Source organism: Lagenorhynchus albirostris, chromosome 13, assembly GCF_949774975.1.
Source record: "Lagenorhynchus albirostris chromosome 13, mLagAlb1.1, whole genome shotgun sequence".
Taxonomy (NCBI): Eukaryota; Metazoa; Chordata; class Mammalia; order Artiodactyla; family Delphinidae; genus Lagenorhynchus; species Lagenorhynchus albirostris.
In genome coordinates, this window is record NC_083107.1 from 13,259,004 (window position 1) to 13,280,830 (window position 21,827).

The 21,827-nt window shown below is 48.0% G+C and overlaps 2 protein-coding genes across 4 annotated transcripts in view; one reads left to right on the forward strand and one right to left on the reverse strand.

The window, feature by feature from the left end:
- The window catches only part of RMND5A (required for meiotic nuclear division 5 homolog A), a 99,476-nt gene that overhangs the window by 16,911 nt on the left and 60,738 nt on the right, over positions 1 to 21,827 (reverse strand). For 2 of the 3 annotated variants that reach the window (XR_009544255.1, XR_009544256.1), the window contains exon 7: positions 5,783 to 5,959. Coding sequence is in view for 1 of the 3 variants with exons in the window: in XM_060170187.1 (XP_060026170.1) it covers positions 5,911 to 5,959 (49 nt within the window). In the remaining 2 variants the exon portion in view is untranslated. Of the gene's footprint in view, positions 1 to 5,328; positions 5,960 to 21,827 lie in introns of those variants that run through there. The other variant, XM_060170187.1, reaches the window with a different exon arrangement.
- Positions 8,179 to 13,754, forward strand: CD8A (CD8 subunit alpha). The gene is made up of 6 exons (XM_060169147.1): positions 8,179 to 8,248; positions 8,337 to 8,702; positions 9,255 to 9,365; positions 9,549 to 9,659; positions 10,953 to 10,983; positions 13,153 to 13,754. The coding sequence occupies exons 1-6, from the start codon at positions 8,200 to 8,202 to the stop codon at positions 13,202 to 13,204; spliced, it is 720 nt and encodes a 239-aa protein (XP_060025130.1). The 5' UTR covers positions 8,179 to 8,199; the 3' UTR covers positions 13,205 to 13,754.

The following is a 21,827-nucleotide window of genomic DNA, read 5'->3' on the forward strand; positions in this document are numbered from 1 at the left end:
TCCCTGGTGGCGCAGTGGTTGAGAGTCCGCCTGCCAATGCAGGGGACGCGGGTTCGTGCCCCGGCCCGGGAAGATCCCACATGCCGCGGAGCGGCTGGGCCCGTGGGCCATGGCCGCTGAGCCTGCGCGTTCAGAGCCTGTGCTCCGCCACGGGCCTTTTGGAGCTAAAGGTTTCCCTCATGTGATTCACGGAAAATAAAAAGACTGCCAACTAACCTCATTGGCAAAGGCTTCAATGTCAAACCAACTAGCAAATCAGGCTTCCGTTCTGTTAAAAAAAGAAGTCTGATCCCTTTTGCAAGTCTAATGAACATGTTAATGTACATCCCATAATAACTGTCTCGCTTCTGAATTCCAGCTCTGCAGTGGAGAGGCAGGTAGAGTGAGGAGACTTGGGAATCTGTCCTGAGGAGCTCTGCCTCTAGCACTCTCCCGCATGCCCTGTTTCCCAGCATCTCACAGACTCTACTCAGGAGAAATGCGTTCTTTGGCAATTCCGAAGCAGACGGATACTAAATGAAAACTATTTGGGCGTTTCTCTTTGACTGCACCACAGTAAGGTACAGGAGGGTGGGAAGTCTGCTGTTTTGTTTCAAAGCAGGAAAAGAGCAATTATGAAATGTGGGCTGGGGACGGAGAATCTGTGTGAAAACTTGACAAAGGCATTTGTTCTTGGACAGACCTGTCTCAGGAAAAAGGATAAACAGGCTTTCGGGATCTGGAAAACAAACCCCTTAAAATTATGTGTATCCTCTGTTGGCGGGAATGTAAATTGGTGCAGCCACTATGGAAAACAGTATGGAGGTTTCTCAAAAAACTACAAATAGAATCACCATATGATCCAGCAATCTCACTCCTGGGCATATAGCCAGACAAAACTGTAATTCAAAAAGATACATGCACCCCGATGTTCATAACAGCACTATTCACAATAGCCAAAACATGGAAACAACCTAAATGTCCATCGACAGATGAATCGATACAGAAGATGTGGTACATATACATATATACAATTGAATACTACTCAGCCATAAAAAGGAATGAAATAATGCCATTTGCAGCAACATAGATGCAACTTGAGATTATCATACTAAGTGAAGTAAGTCAGAAAGAGAAAGACAAATACCATATGATATCACTTATATGTGGAATCTAAAATATGACACAAATGAACTTATCTATGAAACAGAAACAAACTCACAGACATAGAAAAGAGACTTTTGATTGCCAAGGGGGAAGGTGTGTGGGGGAGGGAGGGATTGGGAGTTTGGGATTAACAGATGCAAACTCTCACATATAGAATGGATAAACAACAAGGTCCTGCTGTATAGCACATGGAACAATATTCAATATCCTGTGATAAACCATAATGGAAAAGAATATGAAAAAGAATGTATGTATATGTATAACTGAATCACTTTGCTGTACAGCAGATATTAACACATTATAAATCAACTATACTTCAATAGAGTAAATTTTTAAAAAGTTATGTGTATCCTTAAGGACAGTCTTTACGTCCCCCCAGAGGTATGAAGACCCTGATTGAGAACTACTGAACTGTGGTATATTCACCAGATAATACTACTATACAGCATTTAAGTTAAATGAACTAAATTTACATCTCAGCATAAATCAAACTCAAAGACATTCAATATGATAATATTTCTGTATATTGAAACATTCTCAAAAATTATATACAGCTAATACATACATATATATATATATATATATATATATATATACAGTAAAAGTATTAAAACAGAGAGGGGCAAGTTGAAAATAATAGGATAGAAAAAGATATCGTTCAAACAGAAAACATAAGAGAGCTAGAGTGGCCATATGAATATCAAACTAGACTTCAAAACAAGGTATCACCAGAGATAAAGAGGGACAATTTGTAATGATAAAAGGGTCAATCTGTTAAGAAAACAGAACAATCTTAAATGTGTATGTATCCAACAACAAAGCTTCAAAATATACAGGCAAAAAGTGGACAGAGTTAAAGGGAGAAATAGACAAATCCAGGATCATAGTTGGAAATGTAACATCCTTCTTTCACAACTGATAGACAAAAACCCAACTTTTGCTTCTGGGGAGGAGGCAAGTTATTTGAGGATGCTGCAATTGTATCTGTAACGTTTATCTGAAGCAAATATGACAAAATGCTAACACATTAGTTTTGAGGGGTGTTTTCCGAGGAGCATATGAGTGTTTTATATTATTTGCTCTATTTTTTCAGTGTCCAAATGCTTTTGTAACTTAAAAAAAAAAGTGAATGGAAGAAACATTTAAGTGAATGAACAATAAATGAGGTGCAGACATCAATGTCACCTCATCCAACATTACTCCAACTCCCTACCCTCCCCAGCCTACCCCCCCTCCCCCGCCCCCCTCCCTACCTGTGAGTCTTCCTCTGATAAGCATGTCCTTAAGTGGACCAGGCACTGAACACAGGCTTACAATCTCTTCCTGCTACGGGCTGTATTCAAGCTGTCCCAAGCTTGAATGCCCTCCCAAAGCTCCTTTATAGCCCACACCTGCAGAAGCCACCTCTCCATAAACACTTGCCAACTTCTCAAGCCCGATCCTGAAGTTCCTACACCACCTGAATTAATGCCAGTGTTTTCTTCCATCTCCTTAAATATGCGCCTTCCCTAAAGGTTCAATATCCTCTTCTGCTCCTCCCCTCCACTCTACCTGTCTTTGCAATCAGACCCACTCTCACAACTTAAATTATTTCCCCCTTGCAGAGGCTGCCTCCCCAGCCCTGGCCCCTCACTTGAATTCAAATCCTGGCTCTCCAGCTGCATTCAGGATGCTCCTGTTTGAATGTTCTCGACATTAAAGATCTGTAGCAAGTTGACGCAACTTTACAGCAAATGTGTGTCTGCACCAAGAGAGGAGAATGACACAGCGTGAATACAAGTTGTCAACCAATATGTGGGTTTTTCCCATCACAGATCAGCTTCTTACTCTCTTCACCCCATCCAAACTGTGACTAAGGCTCCCCCAAGCATATTTTAAACATCATCTCAACTTCTTCTGGCCTCCTGGGTTGCCTTCCTCTCTTTGCTTTTGAAGTCTTGTGGTTCACCTTGATATGTTCAGAGATGGACATAGTTTTACTTATCCTATTTGGCATTCTGGGAGCACTTTTGATCTGATCACTTGTGTCTTTAATTGTAGAAAATCATAAGCAATGATTTCTTCCATTTTTCCTTCTCCATACTCCCTTTATTCTCCTCTTTCTGAAATCCCATTAAACATTTCACAGTGCTGATTCACATCTCAATAGCTTTTCAAACTGCTTCTGTCTTTATCTCCTTGCATTGCAGTCTCTGTGAATTCCTCAATGCTAGTTTCCATTTCACTAATTGTCCCTTCAACTATGTCTAATCTAGAGTGTATCCTAGTTTATATCTAATCTATATATAGATTTCATTTCCAGTGTGCTCAGTATTTATCAGTATTTATTCAGTTGTTTTTGTTTAATTTCTGCATTTTCTACACCTTCTTGTTCTCTGTTTCAAACTCTTTTCAGGTTGTTCTATAATTTGCATCTCTTCTGGAGTGAACTCCCATCCCAATTTTAGTTAAATATCTTTACATATATTTTGAATTTTGAGTGTCTATGTAATCTCATCTTGAATGGGAACTTTAAAAAATCTCTCTCTGTTTATACTGCATCCTCCTGGGTTTTTTCAGGGCCCACCGTCAGAACCAGGCCTTATTCTGATGGCTCTGGGCTCCTGTCCAGTGGTGACACTGCCACAGCTCCGGTCTCTGGCCTGCCTTCCCGACACTGTAGGGGAGCAGCCCTATGTGAGTCATGACTATGGAGAAGCGCACAGCTTTCTCCAGACTTTCACCAAGAGAAATCCTGACCCAAGACACAGACTCAAGAACAAATCCCAACAAGATGGCCCCAGATTTCAGCCCTGGTTCCACCCCTTCATCCAGGATGACACTCATCTTGCTTTTGAATGCATCTATCTTCTCCCCTTCCTCCATCTCCTTCTTTTACCTTCAACCATACCATTACTACGTATTAAAACATGGTATCAGCACCATCTTGATTAGAAGTCAAGTGCCTCATTCTAAGCAACCTCTCTCCTAATTCTTACCTTATCTACAAACCAGCCACTTTGTAAAGCCTTTCCTGAGCACTCTTACCTGAAATGAGCAATCTCTACCTCCTCTGATCTGCTCTACGCTGCATTTAGCCTTTACAAAACAAGGGTTTCTTGAAGACCAAGTGTGTGCCATGGTCTATTAGGCACCACAATATAAACATGAACAATACAAGGTCACTTCCTCAAGACACCAAGGGTCTGGTCATCAAGCTGGATGAGCAAACAAACCATTGCTGTGCAGAATAAGTGCTTCAGTCCAGGGATGCCCAAGGTCCAGGTGACACTGAGAAGCATATGGTCTGTACTGCCTGGGAGCACAGGGAGGGGGCAAGGGGCTGAGTCCATGAGGAGGAGATGCTTGAACTGGGTCTTAAGGAAGAGGAGTTTACTAAGCAGAGAGCAGAGCTGAAAACAAGCCAGGCTAAAAGAATAGCATGGAGGCAATGGCACTGAGGTGGAAAGAAGCAGGGCCCCTTGGAGAAACAGAGAGGCACCAAGCCTAGGAGGTGTGAAGGAGGCAAGTGGGAGGGGACAAAGATGGGCTGCAGAGACGAGTGTGCAGGGCCTCAGACAACATCCAGGATCCCCCAGTTTTCTCCTAGGGACCATGGGAAGCCCTTGCAGGATGGAGCACAGGGTTGGCAGGACAAGATCTTCACTGTAAGTGACCAGAAGCACTGGAAGAGACCAGAGTAGAAGTGGGATGGCCAGTTAGGAGACCACTGCAAAAGTCCAGACAAGAGATGACAGTAGCCCCGTTGAACTTGGGAGTCTGGGGGGTGGAAAAGTGGAAATGGCAGAAGTGAGGTAGAATTAAGAGGTATTTGTGATTGAGATAAAGCAAGGCTCTGATAATTCTAGAGTTCAAAGGCCTTTCTAGGCCCAAACAAGCTAACTCTGTCCAAGGAGACGGTAACGTCTCTTGGACCGGCAAGGGGAGATAGCAGGCAACTTCCAACACCGTGATTCCGGGTTGGGCCTGAGTCAGCATCTTAGGAGCTGATTAATTTCCTACCACTGCCCTGCGCAGTTATGCGTTCTGAATAGTCTTTAATTAATGTAAAAAAGTATTTCCATGGCTTAAGAACACACACCTTGAGAAAAAACAAAGACCTGTTTAAATTCAGCATAGAAACGGGTTGCTCTCTTACCCTCTCTCTCTCTCTCTCTCTCTCTCCCTCTCTCTCTCTCTCTCTCTCTGGATATCTAAAAATAAGGAGTTTATTTGACAGAGTGCGACAGTTCCCCTTTCTTCATCCACCCCATGTGAGTGCCACACAGTGTGGGATGTGGAAGCTTACCTGGCAGGTCCCACCCAGCCCTCTGCACACCTGGCCCTGAAGCAAACAAGCATCCCCAGAACTTACACAATTGCATCTGTTCTCCTGTTTGTTGCAGGGCGGATGTCATTGTGGTTTCATTGAGAATCTACGAGTTCTGCGAAAAATATCATTGGGGTCGCAAAGCCTCCTTGGTGGGTTTGACATGTTGCCCTGACATCCCCCCATCCTCTGTCATGCTCTGCACAAAGGGGCTGCCACACACATGGCTGACACTTTTCTTAACTGCAAGGCTGGAAGACCTCCAAACCAGCTGCAGTTCACTTCCAGGAGACTGGGATAGGACGATTCTATTTTCAAGTCTTGTACCTCAGAATCTGGCCATCATCGTACTCAGGGACCTGGTTCCCAAGATCCAAATATCTGCAGGTCGACTCTGGCTCTCCTCCAATGCTTCCTCCACCAGCAAGTTATGCCTCTGTGGCTGACCATCCTCTTCACCACCTCCTGATTGCATCTTTTGGCCAGAAGGGCCATCTAACATTCCTGCAGTGGGAACAGAGACGAAACAAAATGGGAAACTATCTAAAAAGAGGATTGCCTTGTCAGTGGCCTATCTGGACTTGGCTGTTCCTTTGTCACCCTCATTGATGTAAGTTAAGGCACAGCACTGTGTCTACACAGCCAGGAACACACACACACATATATTGATATGCCAGGGGACCCACTGCTGTGTGCCACAGTCATATTTACAGTTACAAAGGGTTTTCCTTCCCCAACCTGCCTGTCTTCCATCTGAAAATGTTACATGTGCATGAGTGACTCCTCAATGATACAGATACATTGTATCTACTACCGCCTTACTAGTAATTGCAAAAATTGAGAAACTGCTTAAATGCCTATTAATAGGAAAACTAAGTTAGGGAACACCCATATAAAATGCACCTCTTTAGAAATATGGAGTAGATCTACAGGTGCTGACATGGAAAGCTTTCTTCTGCTGTTAGACAAGAAAGGCAAGTTGCAAAAAATATGTGTATAGTACAACCATGTGTCAAAAATGATGTATAAACAGCTGTTTATGCATAGATTATATCTGAGGAGCACACTTAACTGTTAACAGTGGTTTTCTCTGGAGAATGAATGATGGCGAGGAGAGCTGAGACAGGGAAATTTCCCCATACTCTTTTTTGTATTGTCTGAAGTTTTCCAAGAATATATAACTTTTGTAATTTAAAAGACACTTTTAAAAACATGTCTAAATATAAATGGTCCACGTTAGAGTAAGCACCTTGGATGCTTTGGGCGGAGGGCGGGGGGAGAGGGTTGAAATCAAAGTAAAAAACAACCAAAAAAAAGCCCACCCAACACTTAAGTTCAGACCGCACGAGGGGAGTACAGTTCTGCAAACACAGCTCAGCCCAAGCTGTGATGTGACATGTGACCTCGCGGTGGGGGGGGGTGTTGTGGGGGTGGGCGGGGGTGTGTGTCTGGAACATAGTTCTCGCCACTGCCGCGGGGCAGAACTCACGGGTCAGGCAGACACCTGGAACAGATAATGCCAGGTGGCTTGTCTCTAGAATCAGGAAGCAGCAGCATGAAGGGCACCCACTATGGGATGCAAAGTGGGAAGACCCTGAAGAAATGAGAGAGGGCGCCCACTATGGGGCGGAAGGTTTCCGGACAGCAGCAGACAAAAAAGAAGTGGCCAAGTGTGTGTCAGGTTCAGAGAGGGAGAACTGTCTCCACCCAAGCATTCACCCAGGCTGCACACTTGTCCCCACCAAGCAGCCATAGACAGAGGTACAGAGGAGTGAGGTCCAAGTCCCCTAGCACGGGAGCGGGGCCCGGGGCAGAAACAGAACAGCATTCCAGGCATAGGGAACAGCAAAGGCAAGAGGAGCCCACAGTTCAGACAATCTCAAGTCCTGTGGGAATGCAGTGGTAGGTGGATGGGAAAGACCAGAGCAGAGGCTTGGGAGGAGCCAGCACCCAAAGGCTAGGAGCCAAGCCAGGGCTGAGCTGCCACGCAGTCCTGCAGGTCATGGAAGTTTGCGGGAGTGACACCATCGGATCGCCTTTCGGAGAATAATGCTCACAGCAGGGTGCCTGGGGGACTGGCCAGGACAGGGGCTGATGTGGAGGCTGCTGAGTGGACGCCGGAAGGAATGAGGCTGCGTGGCCAGGTTCAGCTGCTGGGGAAAGCCTGAAGGGTATGGTCAGCAGAGGCCACACAAGGCTTGAGTGGCTGCTGCCCCTTGGAGTTCTGGAGGAGTGGGCCAGTCACGAACTCCTCTTCAGCCCTCAGGGCCCATTTTACGGCCCCAAAGCCTCAAGGTGCCGGTGCTAGGGCCACTTTAAGTGAGGGCAAAGGAAGTGGACACTTCTCTCTCCTTCCTGCTCACTCACCCTCCCTTCTTGAAATCTCTCATCTCTATCCTCCGCCGCTGTCACACCCACAGGAGAACCATTCCAAGGGCCACTTCCAAGCCCCTTTCCTTGTCCTCAAACCCGTGGTTCTCAACCATTCCCAGCTTCCTGTCAAGGCTGCCTCGACGGCCCCCATTCACGGCCCCCAGCCCCCTCTCTGGGCTGGAAGGTGACAACCGCGAAAAGGAGGGCGACTCTCTCCTCCGCGGGGCTTCACGTGACATCACATCCTCCGAACGCGAAATCGGCTCCGCGGCCGGCCGAAGGGCGCAACTTCCCCGGTCGGCGTCCCACTGGCTCCTGCGCTCCTCCGCAGCTTCGAGCCGCTAGCGGAGCGGCGCCGCGGGGAGCGCGCCATGGCCTCGCCGGTGACCGCCCTGCTCCTGCCGCTGGGCCTGCTGCTCCGTGAGTTGGCGACCCCTGGGGAAGACGGGGCCGGGGCTGGCGGGGGGCGCGGGGCTCCCGGCTCAGCCTCACTACGTGTGCCCCGCAGATGCCGCCACGGTCCTCGAGTCATTCTCGTTCCGGATGTCGCCGGTGCAGGTGCAGGCTCGCCTGGGCGAGAAGGTGAAGCTGCACTGCGAGGTGCTGCAGTCCAGCATGACGTCGAGCTGCTCCTGGCTCTACCAGAAGCCCGGGGACGCCTCCAGACCCATCTTCCTAATGTATCTCTCCAGCACGCGGTCCAAGCCGGCCGAGGGGCTGGACACCAGTTACATCTCCGGCACCAAGGCCGAGGGCGCCAACTTCCACCTCACTCTGCACCGCTTCCACGAGGAGGACCAAGGCTACTATTTTTGCTCGTTCATGAGCAACTCGGTTATGTACTTCAGCAATTTCGTGCCTGTCTTCTTGCCAGGTCCGGGCGCCAGGGGCGTGGCACCCCTCGGTGTGGGGTTTGGGGCTCAGTCTGAGCCTCTTAGCGCCCCTCGGGGCTACTTAGATACTGTTCCCATTTCACAGATGAGGAAACTGAGGCTAGGGCTAGAGTGCGACTGGATAGGAACTGAAGATGGCTTTTTAGGTCCGGTTGATCTGGGCTTGAGTTCCGGGCTTGTGTGATCCTGGGCAAGTTGTACTTAAATTCTCTGAGCCTCCCTTTGCTGGTCATTAAAATGCGGGTATCACCTCCAAGCCCACGAGGTTTCCGGTGGGGCCCTGGAGAGAGGCCGGGCGGAGGGGAACGGGCCCTGCATTCACGTCCGAGGCGCCGGGTACGGTTCGCGGACCAGGAGGTCCCACCCCATCTCCCCTGCCCTGAGCGCAGAGCTCCGCGAGGGCGGCGGTCTACGGCTCCTCCAGCGGAAAATCGGGAGGAGGCGCCCACTTGGCCAAGGCGCGCGGAGCGGTGGGGAGGGTTCGCGTGCACAGCTCCAGCCCGGCCCCTAACCACTCTCTGTTGTTCCCGCAGCGAAGCCCACCACGACGCCGGCGACGCCACCAGCCACGCGGGCGCCCACCAAAGCGTTGCAGACTGTGTCTCCGCGCCCAGAGGTGTGCCGGCCCTCGGCGGGCAGCGCAGGTGAGGCGGACGCGGAGAGAGCCCTCGCCAGGGGCAGCCCTGATCCTGAAGGTGGAGCCGAGGGCAGCCCGAGTGGTGGGGAAACCGAGAGACGGAGCCGGGAGAAGGAAGTGCCCCGGCTGGCTGGGTGGGGTGAGGGATCCCGGGCCCGCTCCTAAATGTCGGCGTCTTCTGTGTCGTCAGTAGACACAAGGGGGCTGGATTTCTCCTGCGATATCTACATCTGGGCGCCCCTGGCCGGGACCTGCACCATCCTTCTCCTGTTATTGGTCATCACGTTCATCTGCCACCATCGTAAGTCCTAGGGAATCGCGGCGGGGAGAGTCAGCCCGACTCCCGCCCTTTGCGCGGCTTCGCTCTAGGCAGCCCTTGCCGGGAGTCGGGGTTGCAATTCCTGGGACTCCGAGCTGCTCCGCAGGGCCAGGCGCAGCCTTTGTCTTTCCTGGAGAGAGAACGCGGGAAGACCCCCTCGCGCTGCTCTTTCCACTCTCCGGGAGGTTTTTAGGAAGACAGTGCCCCGGAGCGGCAGCAGCAGGGGTGGGATGTTCCATGGGCAAAGCCTGTAGCAAGCGCACAGGTCTGGGCTTATTACAAACGCCTGGGACAGGGGGCAGTGGGGGGGTGGGGCGCGGTGGGGGGGGGGCTCTGTGGCCCTGGGACTTGTGCCCGGTAGGGCTGGTTCAGAACCACAACAGGCAGTGGTTTATCCTTGGTCCCCCTGCTTGCGAGCCCCCCACCCCGTCTTGGATCCCACGCAGGTGATTGTACTAACCCACGTTCACCCACATCTGTATTTGCAATGTTTTTTATTTAACATCTTTATTGGAGTATAATTGCTTTACAATGGTGTGTTAGTTTCTGCTGTATAACAAAGTGAATCAGCTATACATATACGTATATCCCCATATCTCCTCCCTCTTGCGTCTCCCTCCCACCCTCCCTATCCCACCCCTCTAGGTGGTCACAAAGCACCGAGCTGAGCTCCCTGAGCTATGCAGCTGCTTCCCACTAGCTATCTATCTTACATTTGGTAGTGTATATATGTAATGTTTTTTAAATTGATACAAAGAGGGATAGGAAAGAAGCCCTCACCTGGACTCTCAAGAGTTATAATCTTACTTACTGTATAGCAGAGGGAACTATGTTCAATATTTTGTAATAACCTATAATGGAAAAGAATCTGAAAAAATATATACGTATTATTTGTATAACTGAATCACTTTGCCGTACAGCTGAAACTAACACAATATTGTAAACCGACTACAATTTTTAAAAATTTTAATAATAACTATTAAAACCATAAAATATAAATATTATATCATGCTTGCTTTACAGTTTATTTCTTTATAGTATAAATTAATCTTCACAGTGTCAATCATCATTATGCACTAATGTCATTTTACGAGTCTATGTCCTTTTTTATAATGTCGATGTAGTTATTGTTTGCTTTACATAAAATAGTCATAGCCACACTAGAAAAAAAAAGTTATAATCCTAAATAAATAGGAAAAGTGAAGGAGAAACCATATTTGGGAACTATTCGTCGTGATGGGGCAGACGCTTTAACCCTTCTTTTTCCTTATCCAGGGAACCGAAGACGCGTCTGCAAATGTCCCAGGTGAGTCTCTTATAACCTCTGGGCCTGCTAACCCCAGGCAGCCCTGGACACAGGTCCTGGCTTCCCAAGCAGCAGATGGTGGGAACCTTTCCCATGGCAGTGGAGTCCTGGGGGCCAGGGAGTCAGCATAGAGCCTGAACAAAGAGCGGCAGAAGCCTGACACTGGGGAGAAAATGGAGGCCCAGGTCGGGCTTAGCGAGAGGGAAGTATGACTTCAGGAAATGTCTGTCTTATTTGGTCTAGCATCAAAACGCCCATCTGAAGGATTCCCCCGATTAATCCTAGCTCCTCCAAAGACCTGAGGTCAATTTATCTGGATGATTCCAGCTGGGTCTTGTATTTTTCTTAAGAAAACTTATTTTTTCCTGTTGGCTTGGCCTAGCCTTTTTCGAGAGACAGCCAATTTTATCACCTGAACCAAATAAAGAACGGCCTCAGTTCCTAATTTCCCTGTGGCAATTCGGGGCCTCGATTTGCTGCCAAGGCCTGCAGTGGGAAGAAAGGAGGACCAGCGGTTAGGGGCAATTAGCTATCTGGCGGTCCGACTCCCTCATCCAGTTCCAGCTCATGATCGTTCTGAAGTGATTAGGAAAAAACAAAAACGAAAAACAGTGTCCGGAAGAGAGGCCTCAGTCTCCTCCCTCCTTCGAGCTTCGGCCACGCAGCGCTGCGCTAACATCTAGCAAGCGCCCACTCTAGCCCAGCTCTGTGGCGGGACTTACACCCAGGGTCTGCCTCATGCTCACAGCAACCCCACGGGGGAAACACCGCAGTGCCATCTCACAGATCACTGGCTCAGAGATCAGGAAACCTACCCAAGGTGGCAGAGTTATGCTTACACTCCAATTATCAATAATATTGAATAATAACAACCGTTCGACGAAAGCCTAAAGTGTACCAGTGCCATATATCACTGGTACACTTTATATATATATATAAAGTTTCAAGTTTCATAACAACCTTTAAAATAGTTACTGTGACCACCATTTTACAGACGAGGAGACTGAGGCTTAGAACATTTAGTGACTTGTCCAAGGCCATACTGCTAGCAAGTAGCAGAGCTGCAACTGCTATTCAAAACCCAGGCTCCTCTCTGTGGCTGGGGGCCGAGGCAGAGGGCGTTAACGATAACCAACTATATTCACCAGTTCTTTTCGGTAGGTGAAAATGTTTCAAGTTTTATACCTGGGGTTCGCATTTCACACTCCTTGATATTTCTCTGCAGGAACCCAAGTTCACTGTCTTATGCATCATTATTTTTAACAGTGGAAATGGAATGAATTTCCAATGCATATACTAGAGGTGATATACCAAGGGGATGAAGACTCTTTAAAAGCAGAGAAGGATTTTTAGCAATTTCAATATTCAGGGTACAGTTGGGAGCTTTTGGAGGAGAATCGTCCCTTATCTCTATCTTTTCTGAAAATTCTCATTTTGAAATGAGCCACTGAGAATAAAACTCTGCCCGGAAATACAAAGCTACGCAGGTTAAAAATCTGCATAAAAATATGAGGAACTCACACACGAGTTAATCAACTCAGTGATGACCAAGGGCAGCTCAGCTTCAACACAGAGGTTTTGGAGGATGGTGTGTGTAGACATGACACGATTCACGATGAATCAGCCCGTTTAGAAGGTGGCAGCCCAGTACTGAATTAACACATTTTTAGTGCAGCATCAAATTTGGGTTGTCAAAGGGACTTCCAGGTAAAGCAGCTCTGCTTGGTTGACGACAGTGGTTCTTTCACATCCTCCCCTATCACTGTGATCCTCCTGAGGGCTGAGAATCAAGTCAGATGATGGCTTGGTTACCAGCCTGCTTCTCTCACCCCCGTGGGGACCTTGACAAAGTCTCTAAGAAGCTGGGCTAACTGGCTTCAGATCCTGGCTCCACCGCCTCCTAGTTATGTGACCTTGGGCACGTTGTCTAACTTCTCATCCCCGGTGGCTACCCCTCAGGTTGCCATGAGGATGAAACAAGGTGGCACAAGGAAAGCTCTTGGCAGGCTGCTGAGGTCATTCACCCAGTGCCATGCTGGTGCCGCAGGGACAGGTCCTCAGACCCCCATGAAGGCTGGGAGGTTGGTGAGGGGTGGGTAGACACGGGTGGATGCTGCGTCGCATTGCAGGGGCTCTTGCTGCAGTGATGGTCACCTGCCTCTCTTCCAGGCCTGTGGTCAGACAGGGAGGCAAGCCCAGCCCTTCAGAGAGATGCACCTAACATGCGACGGGCCCCGCGTGACAGCCACTACAAGACTTCAAACTGAGAACTCTCCTGACAGGGAGAGCAGGAGTCCTTCCCTTTTGGTTCCTCCAGCCTTCCTTCCTTCCCTATGTATTCATTCTCATTAGTATTGTTTTCCTGGGGGTGGGGTGGGAAGAGTTAACTTTTTCTTTACGTGTTTACTTTGATTGACACAAAACGAGACTCTACCATGTCTAGGGTACACCGCAAGGGTTATAATACCGTTGTGCTCCCACATTGGGGTAAAGGGGAGGTAGGCCAGAGCTACCGCAAGCTGTGTTCTCGGAACCAGGCTGTGAGGGCTGGCGGGGGCCTCGGCACCCACTCAGCCCCAACCTCTTCCCCAGCCATTTTACAAAGGAGGAGGCTGAAGCCCAGAGATGGGCAGCAGCTGTATCAGAGTCCCAGCAGGGCTCGGGGCTCGACCTCCACACAGTCCAGGTCTCTCTTCTGGAGGCCTCTGTCTCAGAATGGGGAGCTGTGTCTCAAGCCTCAAGAGAACAAGTGATTTTTTTTTTCTTTTTTTTTTTTTGCAGTACGCGGGCCTCTCACTGTTGTGGCCTCTCCCGTTGCGGAGCACAGGCTCCGGACGCGCAGGCTCAGCGGCCATGGCCCATGGGCCCAGCTGCTCCGCGGCATGTGGGATCTTCCCAGACCGGGGCACGAACCCGTGTCGCCTGCATCAGCAGGCGGACTCTCAACCACTGCGCCACCAGGGAAGCCCACAAGTGATTTTTTTGAGCACCTGTGATAGACCCATTACTGCGCCCAGAGCCCCGAGGAGGTAATGAAATAAGACAAGAGAACTTGACAGAGTTCTATGATGTAGCTGAACAGGATCAGACCTTTTAATAATTAAGCGCGAGACAATACAGATGACAGGAATTCCTCAAATAAAGTGGAAGGGGTGAACTGAATCCTGGAAAATGAACAACTAGACCTCTGAAGAAAACCTCTGTGAAATCCCAAAGTGGAGGCAGGATGGTTCTCCCAGCCCTTGCGTTGCAGAAGAACCCATGAACGAGGAGAGGCTGCCCTTTGCAAACAAGATTTGAGCATCAGGAAAGCTGAATGGAAGTCAGCTCTCTCTAAACTTGAGATTTTGTATTTGGACATGCTCCTGGGATCATCGGTGAGTTTTTATAGTTTGTAAAGGCAGAATGGTGACAGCAGCTGGTACAGGCCCTGGCCTCCCCCGGACCAGCAGATGTGGGAACGTAGCAGACAGACTCTGGTGAGGAAGCTAAGAGCCCAAACTGCAGCCCTACACACGCATTTCCTCTCTTACCATGTTGTAGTAGAAATGCATGCTCATTGGAAGAAAAGACTTAAATAGATAAGGTAATAAGAATCCCCCATAATTCTTTACCTCAGGAATAATCCATTGTTAATATTATGGTATACATTCTTCCTGATTATTTTCTATGCATATATATAAAATATATACTTTTTAAAAATGGGATTGCACTATGCTTTTATAAGTGGCTTTAATAAACAAACATTTATGGCAAACTCTTTTTTTATTACTTGGCTGCATCGGGTCTTAGTTGCGGCACGTGAGATCTTCGTTGTGGCATGCAGGATCTTTCGTTGCGGCGTGTGGGCTTCTCTCTAGTTGCAGCACGCGGGCTCTAGAGCGCACGGGTTCAGTAGTTGTGGTGCACAGGCTTAGCTGCCCCACGGCATGCGGGATGTTAGTTCTCCGATCAGGGATCGAACCCACATCCCCTGCATTGGAAGGCGGATTCTTAACCACTGGACCACCAGGGAAGTCCTATGGCAAACTTACAATAGCAAAATCTCATTCCATTTTTGGTTGTGCCATCACTTAACTATGACTTGACATTTAATTGTTTTCAATTTGCCACTACTATAATAACAAACACTACTAAAATGCTGCACACATCTTTAGGAGGAATACCTAAAATTATTGGGTCACTGCCCACTTTCACCTTGGACCCCGCCCCCCCATTTTCACATCAATTGAAATGGATTCCTCTCTTGTTGTATCATCTTCCTTCCTTTTGTGCTTTCTTGGCAGCAGAAGAGCTGATACTCCTCTCATAATAAATCACAAAATCTTCATTTCTGTTGTTCAGGTAAAATATACATACTGAAAAGTGCACAAGTCGTTAAGCATACAGATCCAAGTCGTTATTAAATGAACACTCGCATAGCCAGCACCAGGGCAGAAATAGAACTTTCCCTGCCCCCCAGAAACTGCCTTCCACAGCCTTAACTTTTAAAAACAGTCTACTTTTTTTTTTTAAATATAGAACTTTATGACAGAATTAAGGGTAATGAAATGTCAGGTTTTTTTAAGGTTTTTAAATTTATTTATTTATTTATTTATGGCTGTGTTGGGTCTTCGTTTCTGTGCGAGGGCTTTCTCTAGTTGTGGCAAGCGGGGGCCACTCTTCATTGCAGTGCGCGGGCCTCTCACTACCGCGGCCTCTCTTGTTGCGGGGCACAGGCTCCAGACGCGCGGGCTCAGCAGTTGTGGCTCACGGGCCCAGTTGCTCCGCGGCATGTGGGATCTTCCCAGACCAGGGCTCGAACCCGTGTCCCCTGCATTGGCAGGCAGACCCTCAACCACTGCACCACCAGGGAAGCCCCAGTCTACTTTCAGAGAACAAAATTCTAGAAGAGAAAGTATCCCGAGTGTGGGAAAGCAGAAATGAAAGCTGAGAAAGTTCCTTTGAGACAAAATCTGGTTCTTGACCCCTCCTCCTGAACATATCAAGCTAACCAGACCAGGGTTGTGGGGGGGCACCCCAGGGACTGAGGCCCAGCTTGGAGCGGGTGCCAGGCTCTGGGCCGTCTCTGGGTTCCCTGAAAGAAGTGAGGAGAGAAGCATCCCACAAAGGGCACTCCTCTCCTCACGGCAGAAACTTGTAAGGATGGCTGTCCTCATGTGACTAACTTGAGAGGATGGCCGTTGCGTACTAATGTCAGAGAATCTGAGCCAGGGCGAAGGGACAGGAAAAGAGCTCCAACCTGCAGCTCAGGTGTACGGGAAGCCATACTAGGGAGGCTCCAGAGAAGGTTAAATATAATACTTACTGATTTTTTTTTCATACCCCCTACAAAAGGGTTTCACTTACCACAAATAATATGGTAAACAACATTTTGGAGATTAAAAACATCAACATAGGAAAAAGCATTCATTAGAGTTGGCCCTCGAGACCAGGAAGAAAATAGAATGCCAGTCTGTAGACCACGAGGCCTAAAGCATGCTAGGGGTGGGCTGCGAATCTAGGCTCGGGGCTCTCCGGAGACCACAGACATCCAGCCTGCTTGTTCTACACCTGCAGTTCAAAGCAGAAGGCCTCAGGTCCAACAGTCGTATTTTGCTTGCCAATCTCTAGCCTGAAGCTCTGGGTTTACAAGTTCTCCTACGTGAAAGATGCCCACAGCACATGTTTGGACCCTGAAAAACAGGAACTAGAGAAATGACTTCTGTACTAGGTAGGCAGTACACTTGTTTATCAGCTGGCCAGAATCCAGCCTCAGTGCGGTTCATTAAACAAACATGCGTTCTCTTAACAAAATGTATCCTATTTGTGGAAGAAAAAAACAGAGAAATTGGTCGTTTCTTTCTCCAGCTTTTAAACTGTTTTTAAGAGAGCCCACCATACGCTTGGAAATCCCCCACGACTCTTCAACAACAAGTGGCTCAGGGAAAGGCGCTCTCTTTTTTTTTTAACCAGCAAGAAGCTGCCCCTCCCTTCTGCCCTGGGCCTGTATACAAATCCTTCCTGCACACGATTTTACAACAGGTAGGGACAGGTACTTCTTAACCTGCTCCGAAAAGCAGGTTTGAGCAGCGCCTCTCCACCAAAGGGAGCTGCAGGAGGCCATGATAACCTGAGATGAGGTTACACGTAGAGGCTCTGAAAGCAGCTTCCTGGCTCTGCTACTTATTAACTGTGTGTTCTCCAGCAAATGACAACGTCTCAATACCTCAGTTTCCCCACTTGTAAAATGAGGGTAACAATCGTCCCTATCTCAAAAGGTTCTTGGCAAGAACACACATGTTTATATGTATCTTCCAAGTGCCTAGAACAGGTCCTGGAACATAGTAACAAATGTATACTGAAAAAATGAACTTGTACTGAATTTCTCAAAACTACTGTTGTACCAATTACACTCTGAATGCAGCCACTCGTGTCTGATTCTTCCAATTTCTATTGCAAAAAGGGGTACACGATAGTCATTCCTGATGGATCCACGGGCTAGTACACCCAAGGATCTCCACCCCTGTGTGCGGAAGACAGCCCTTCATGCAAATCTCACAAGAGCTCAGTCCCAGATGGACGTGGCCTCTGCATGGTGTGATGTGAAGCTCCCTTCAGCCTGGCATCCTGAGTGCCACCACCCTCCCTGTGCTGGTGGGGGCTGTGCCTGTCCACTGCACAGGAGAGTAGAACAGCTGGCTGAGGCCAGCAGAGTGGGAAAAGGATATGCCCGACCGTTGGTCATCTCAGCATCTACTGAAGGCCCCATCCCTGCAGGCCTATCTCACCTTCGCACGCCAGTTACAAATTCCCCTTTTCTGCTCTCTCTGAGCTGGCTGTGACCCGCATATGTCATCAGTCTTATGTTTCATTGACTTAACGAAATGATAGCTACCGGTTACTCAGCACTCACCGTGGGCCGGGTATCTCATTTAAGGCCTCATCAAAGCCATGAGGTAGGAACTTTTATTCTACTTTACAGGTGAGTAAACTAAGGCATAGATAGGAAGCTTCTACCACTCGCCCAAGATTCTACAACTAGAATCTGGTGGGATCGGGATTTGAACTCAGGTCTAATCCCATAGCCCAAACTCTTAACTGCTTTGCTAGATTGAATATTTTACAGTCTGTTTTTAATTTTAAAATTAGGCAAATACAGGCAAACCTCAGAAATGTTGTGGGTTCGGTTCTAGACCACTGCAACAAAGCAAGTATCACAATAAAGTAAATCACTCGAATTTTCTGGTTTCCCAGTGCATATAAAAGTTATGTTTACACTATACTGTAGTCTGTTAAGTGTACAGTAGCTTTATGTCTAAACAAATGCACATACCTTAATTGTAAAAACTTTATTGCTAAAAAGTATTAACCATCATCTGAGCCTTCAGCAAGCCGTAGCAGTAACATCATAGATTACTGATCACAGACCACCGTAACACATAAAATAGTGAAAAAGTTTGAAATATTGCTAGCGTTACCAAAGTGTGACAGAGACATGAAGTAAGCAAATGTTGTTGGAAAAACAGCACCAATAGATTTGCTCAACGCAGAGTTGTCACAAACCTTCAATTTGTAAAAAACACTGTCTCTGTGAAGCACAATAAATTGAAGTGCAATAAAACAAGGTCTGCCTGTAAAGTGCTTAAAAATTCTCTAAAAGTCTAAAAGCATCTCAAAACCAAATGTACTTTTTTTTACCTATGCAGCCCAAGGTAGAAAACAAAGGTCACCACCTGCTCTGAAATTCAACAAATGGGAAGAATGTTCTAGAACAAGAGTAGAACAGGGGTTCTGTCGGAAGTTAGGGCGAGGTTGCTGCTTCTGAATACCACCAGGGGCCAAGAAATGCAGCTCAAGGAGACGTACTGTCAGTGAAAAGCACTGATAGCTAACTCCTCATTTGTCCAGTATCTCAGGGCAGGTGAAAGCATTGACTACTGGTGCTGATGACTTAATTCCATTCTGTGACTCAAATTTCACCTGGTTCCTGGCTGAAATACATGGTTAAGGGTGGCAGAGACTGCAGGTTGCCTTCCTAACAACCATTCTCCCCTTCTTCCTTACCAACAGAACTTTCATTTTATTACAGGTGGCGATGTGCCAGGCTCAAAGACTACATTTCCCAGACTTCCTTGCAGCCAAACGTGGCTAGTCAGTCACTGCGTAGAGCTTCCAGGAAAGACTTCAAGGGGCTAACTCAGCTGGAAGCCTGTTCTTTCCCCACTCCTCTCCTCCTCCTTCCTGCCTGGAACACAGATATGATCAGAGGTGAAACTGAGGCCACATGTCAAGGCTGTGGAGCAGAATGACAGGAGCCTGGGTCCCCTGATAGCGTGACGTCACCACACATACCCCAGACTGCCTGCAGCACACATGGTGCTAAATGATACACAGTAGCACAGACACGGACCCTCAGCCCAGATTTCCAGAACCACCTGTCAAAGCTTTCACGACAATGTAATAATTTCCTGTGAAATTCCTCTGTAGGGCTGACTAGCTCCCTAATCTAAAATAACTAAAAGCAATAGTCTTGTGTTGAATGAAAGGAAACCTAAAATGCATTTCTAACCTGATCAAAAGGGGAAAGCTCCCGAAACAGTCTTGAACGCTAACAAATAACGTGTTTCCTTTTAAGGTACATCTTTGCTTCAGAGGGGAAAGGACACCAAAGACCGTCATTTGAAGGGCAGCACTTGCTCTGTGGCTGAATGCAGTCTTCAAACGGAGTAAAAAGACCAGTCCCGGGCTTCCCTGGTGGCGCAGTGGTTGAGAGTCCGCCTGCCGATGCAGGGGACACGGGTTCGTGACCCGGTCCGGGAAGATCCCACATGCCGCGGAGCGGCTGGGCCCGTGAGCCATGGCCGCTGAGCCTGCGCGTCCGGAGCCTGTGCTCCGCAACCGGAGAGGCTACGACAGTGAGAGGCCCGTGTACCGCAAAAAAAATAAATAAATAAATAAAAAAGACCAGTCCCAACGGGAGACTGGCATATCATTACACAACCCCCATAGTGTAGGGGGCCAGTATAAGTAAGCAGAGTGTGGAGAAGTTAGAAACTCACCTAGAAACTGGGGACAATAGAAAGAAATGGGAATATCTTCTAGAATACCAGAGCAAGGAGTCCCATCGCTTTGAGAGACAAGAACGCTTCAATGCCTCTATATATTACAAAAGATTCTGGAGCACTGTGTGTGAGAAAAGCATCACCTTGCTGCATTTTCATCACACTTCTCTCAGATCACCCTCGCTGAGAGTAGAGACCAAGTCTGTCTTGTTCACCACTCTCCTCCCGGAACCTAGAGTGCTCAAGAGAAACTCACTCTCAGCTTCATTACCTACTGTACTGGCCTCCCAGGGACTAAACAACTCCTCTCCCCAACCACCTTTCAGACCACTGTGGCCAGAGTGGACCTTAAAGACACACAAATCAGGAAATTTCCTGGCGGTCCAGTGGTTAGGACTTCACGCTTTCACTGCCGAGGGCGCGGGTTCGATCCCTGGTTAGGGAACTAAGATTCCCGCAAGCTGCGGGGTGCAGCCAACCCCCCCCCAACACACACATAAATCATTACATCTCTCCTTTCTCTTCTCTCCCATCATCCTCCAGTAGCTAGGTCACTGGTGGGAATTAACCTCCCTACAGGGTCTTTGTACTTTTCTGCACCTACCAGCAGTCCATAAGCTCCTGGAGGCCCAGGAACTTGCTTCCTCCCAGTGCCTGGCGCTTAAAAAACAAATTCCATGTTGAATGGCTGAAGATGTCATTCCATGATATGTTAAATACTTTCTGCATTTAACAGGCACACAACTGCTTAAGTTACTAATGGATTCTATCGCACAAGCCAGTATTTAGCTTGAAGCACTTTGCACTTTTCTAAGCTGGAAGGAAGCATGGCTAAGGAGGTACAAAATTCCCTGACACACGTGAGCCCTTGCTTAGGCAGTGCTTCGAATGTTCAGAATTATTACATTTGCTAGCGTGGAAGGCTCACGGGAGCGTAACACCCCGCTGCAAGGAAAAGGTTTTTGGAAAAAGAAAAACTACTTTCTATCATACATATTGACAGGAGATTTCAGTGAAGCTTTGTGACTGGATCATTACACTATCGTCCCTTAATGCAAGGCTGGCTGGCTTGCCTAACCCCCCATCCATCTATCCATCCATCCATGCACGCACGCATCCATTCATGCCGGACCTCGCGGCTTCTTGGCCCTCAGGCTTGAAAGCGCAGAATCCTGACCACTGGACCGCCAGGGAATTCCCAATGCAAGGCTTTTTTAAACAGTGGATCCCGACCCCTTAGAGAGTCATGAAATCAATTGTTTTGACGAGCATTAACCAAATAATAAAAAATATCAGAGCGCACCACACATAAGCATTAAATATATAGTTCTGATGAGTCTCTCTCTCTGAGAAAATATACAGAAGCAGCACAAATAGATCCTTGGTCTCTACCACCTTAGTGTGTCACGGTGATGACGAGACCATTCATCTTCTGTTCCTCCTCGGCAAAGCTGGGTGTTCACGCCCCACTCCACCAGCAGCCTGGGCAGAGCTGTTTCCGGGCCCCTCTTCCCGGTCACACGCTATTCACTCGGTCAGAGGGTCCCAGGCAACCACAGGATGAGTATGAGGGGCAGGAACCTGTAAACATTAACCCGATTCCCCCCTTAGAAACTGGGGACAGTGCCCAGCCACCTCCTCTTCTCACACTGCCGGTGGCCCAGAAACAGGATGAGATGGTGACAAAGATATCTGCTCAAATTCTTTACATGCAGACCCTCAGCAAATACAGACAGCGATGTTCTCTTACCTCCATACTCCCTCCCTCCTACCTCTGGCACCTGTCACATTTATACAGAC

Coding starts and splice junctions, on each gene's coding strand:
- CD8A (XM_060169147.1), top strand. CDS start 8,200: ATGGCCTCGCCGGTGACCGCCCTGCTCCTGCCGCTGGGCCTGCTGCTC. Junction 8,703..9,254: donor CGTGCCTGTCTTCTTGCCAG/GTCCGGGCGCCA, acceptor TTGTTCCCGCAG/CGAAGCCCACCACGACGCCG. Junction 9,366..9,548: donor GCCCTCGGCGGGCAGCGCAG/GTGAGGCGGACG, acceptor CTGTGTCGTCAG/TAGACACAAGGGGGCTGGAT.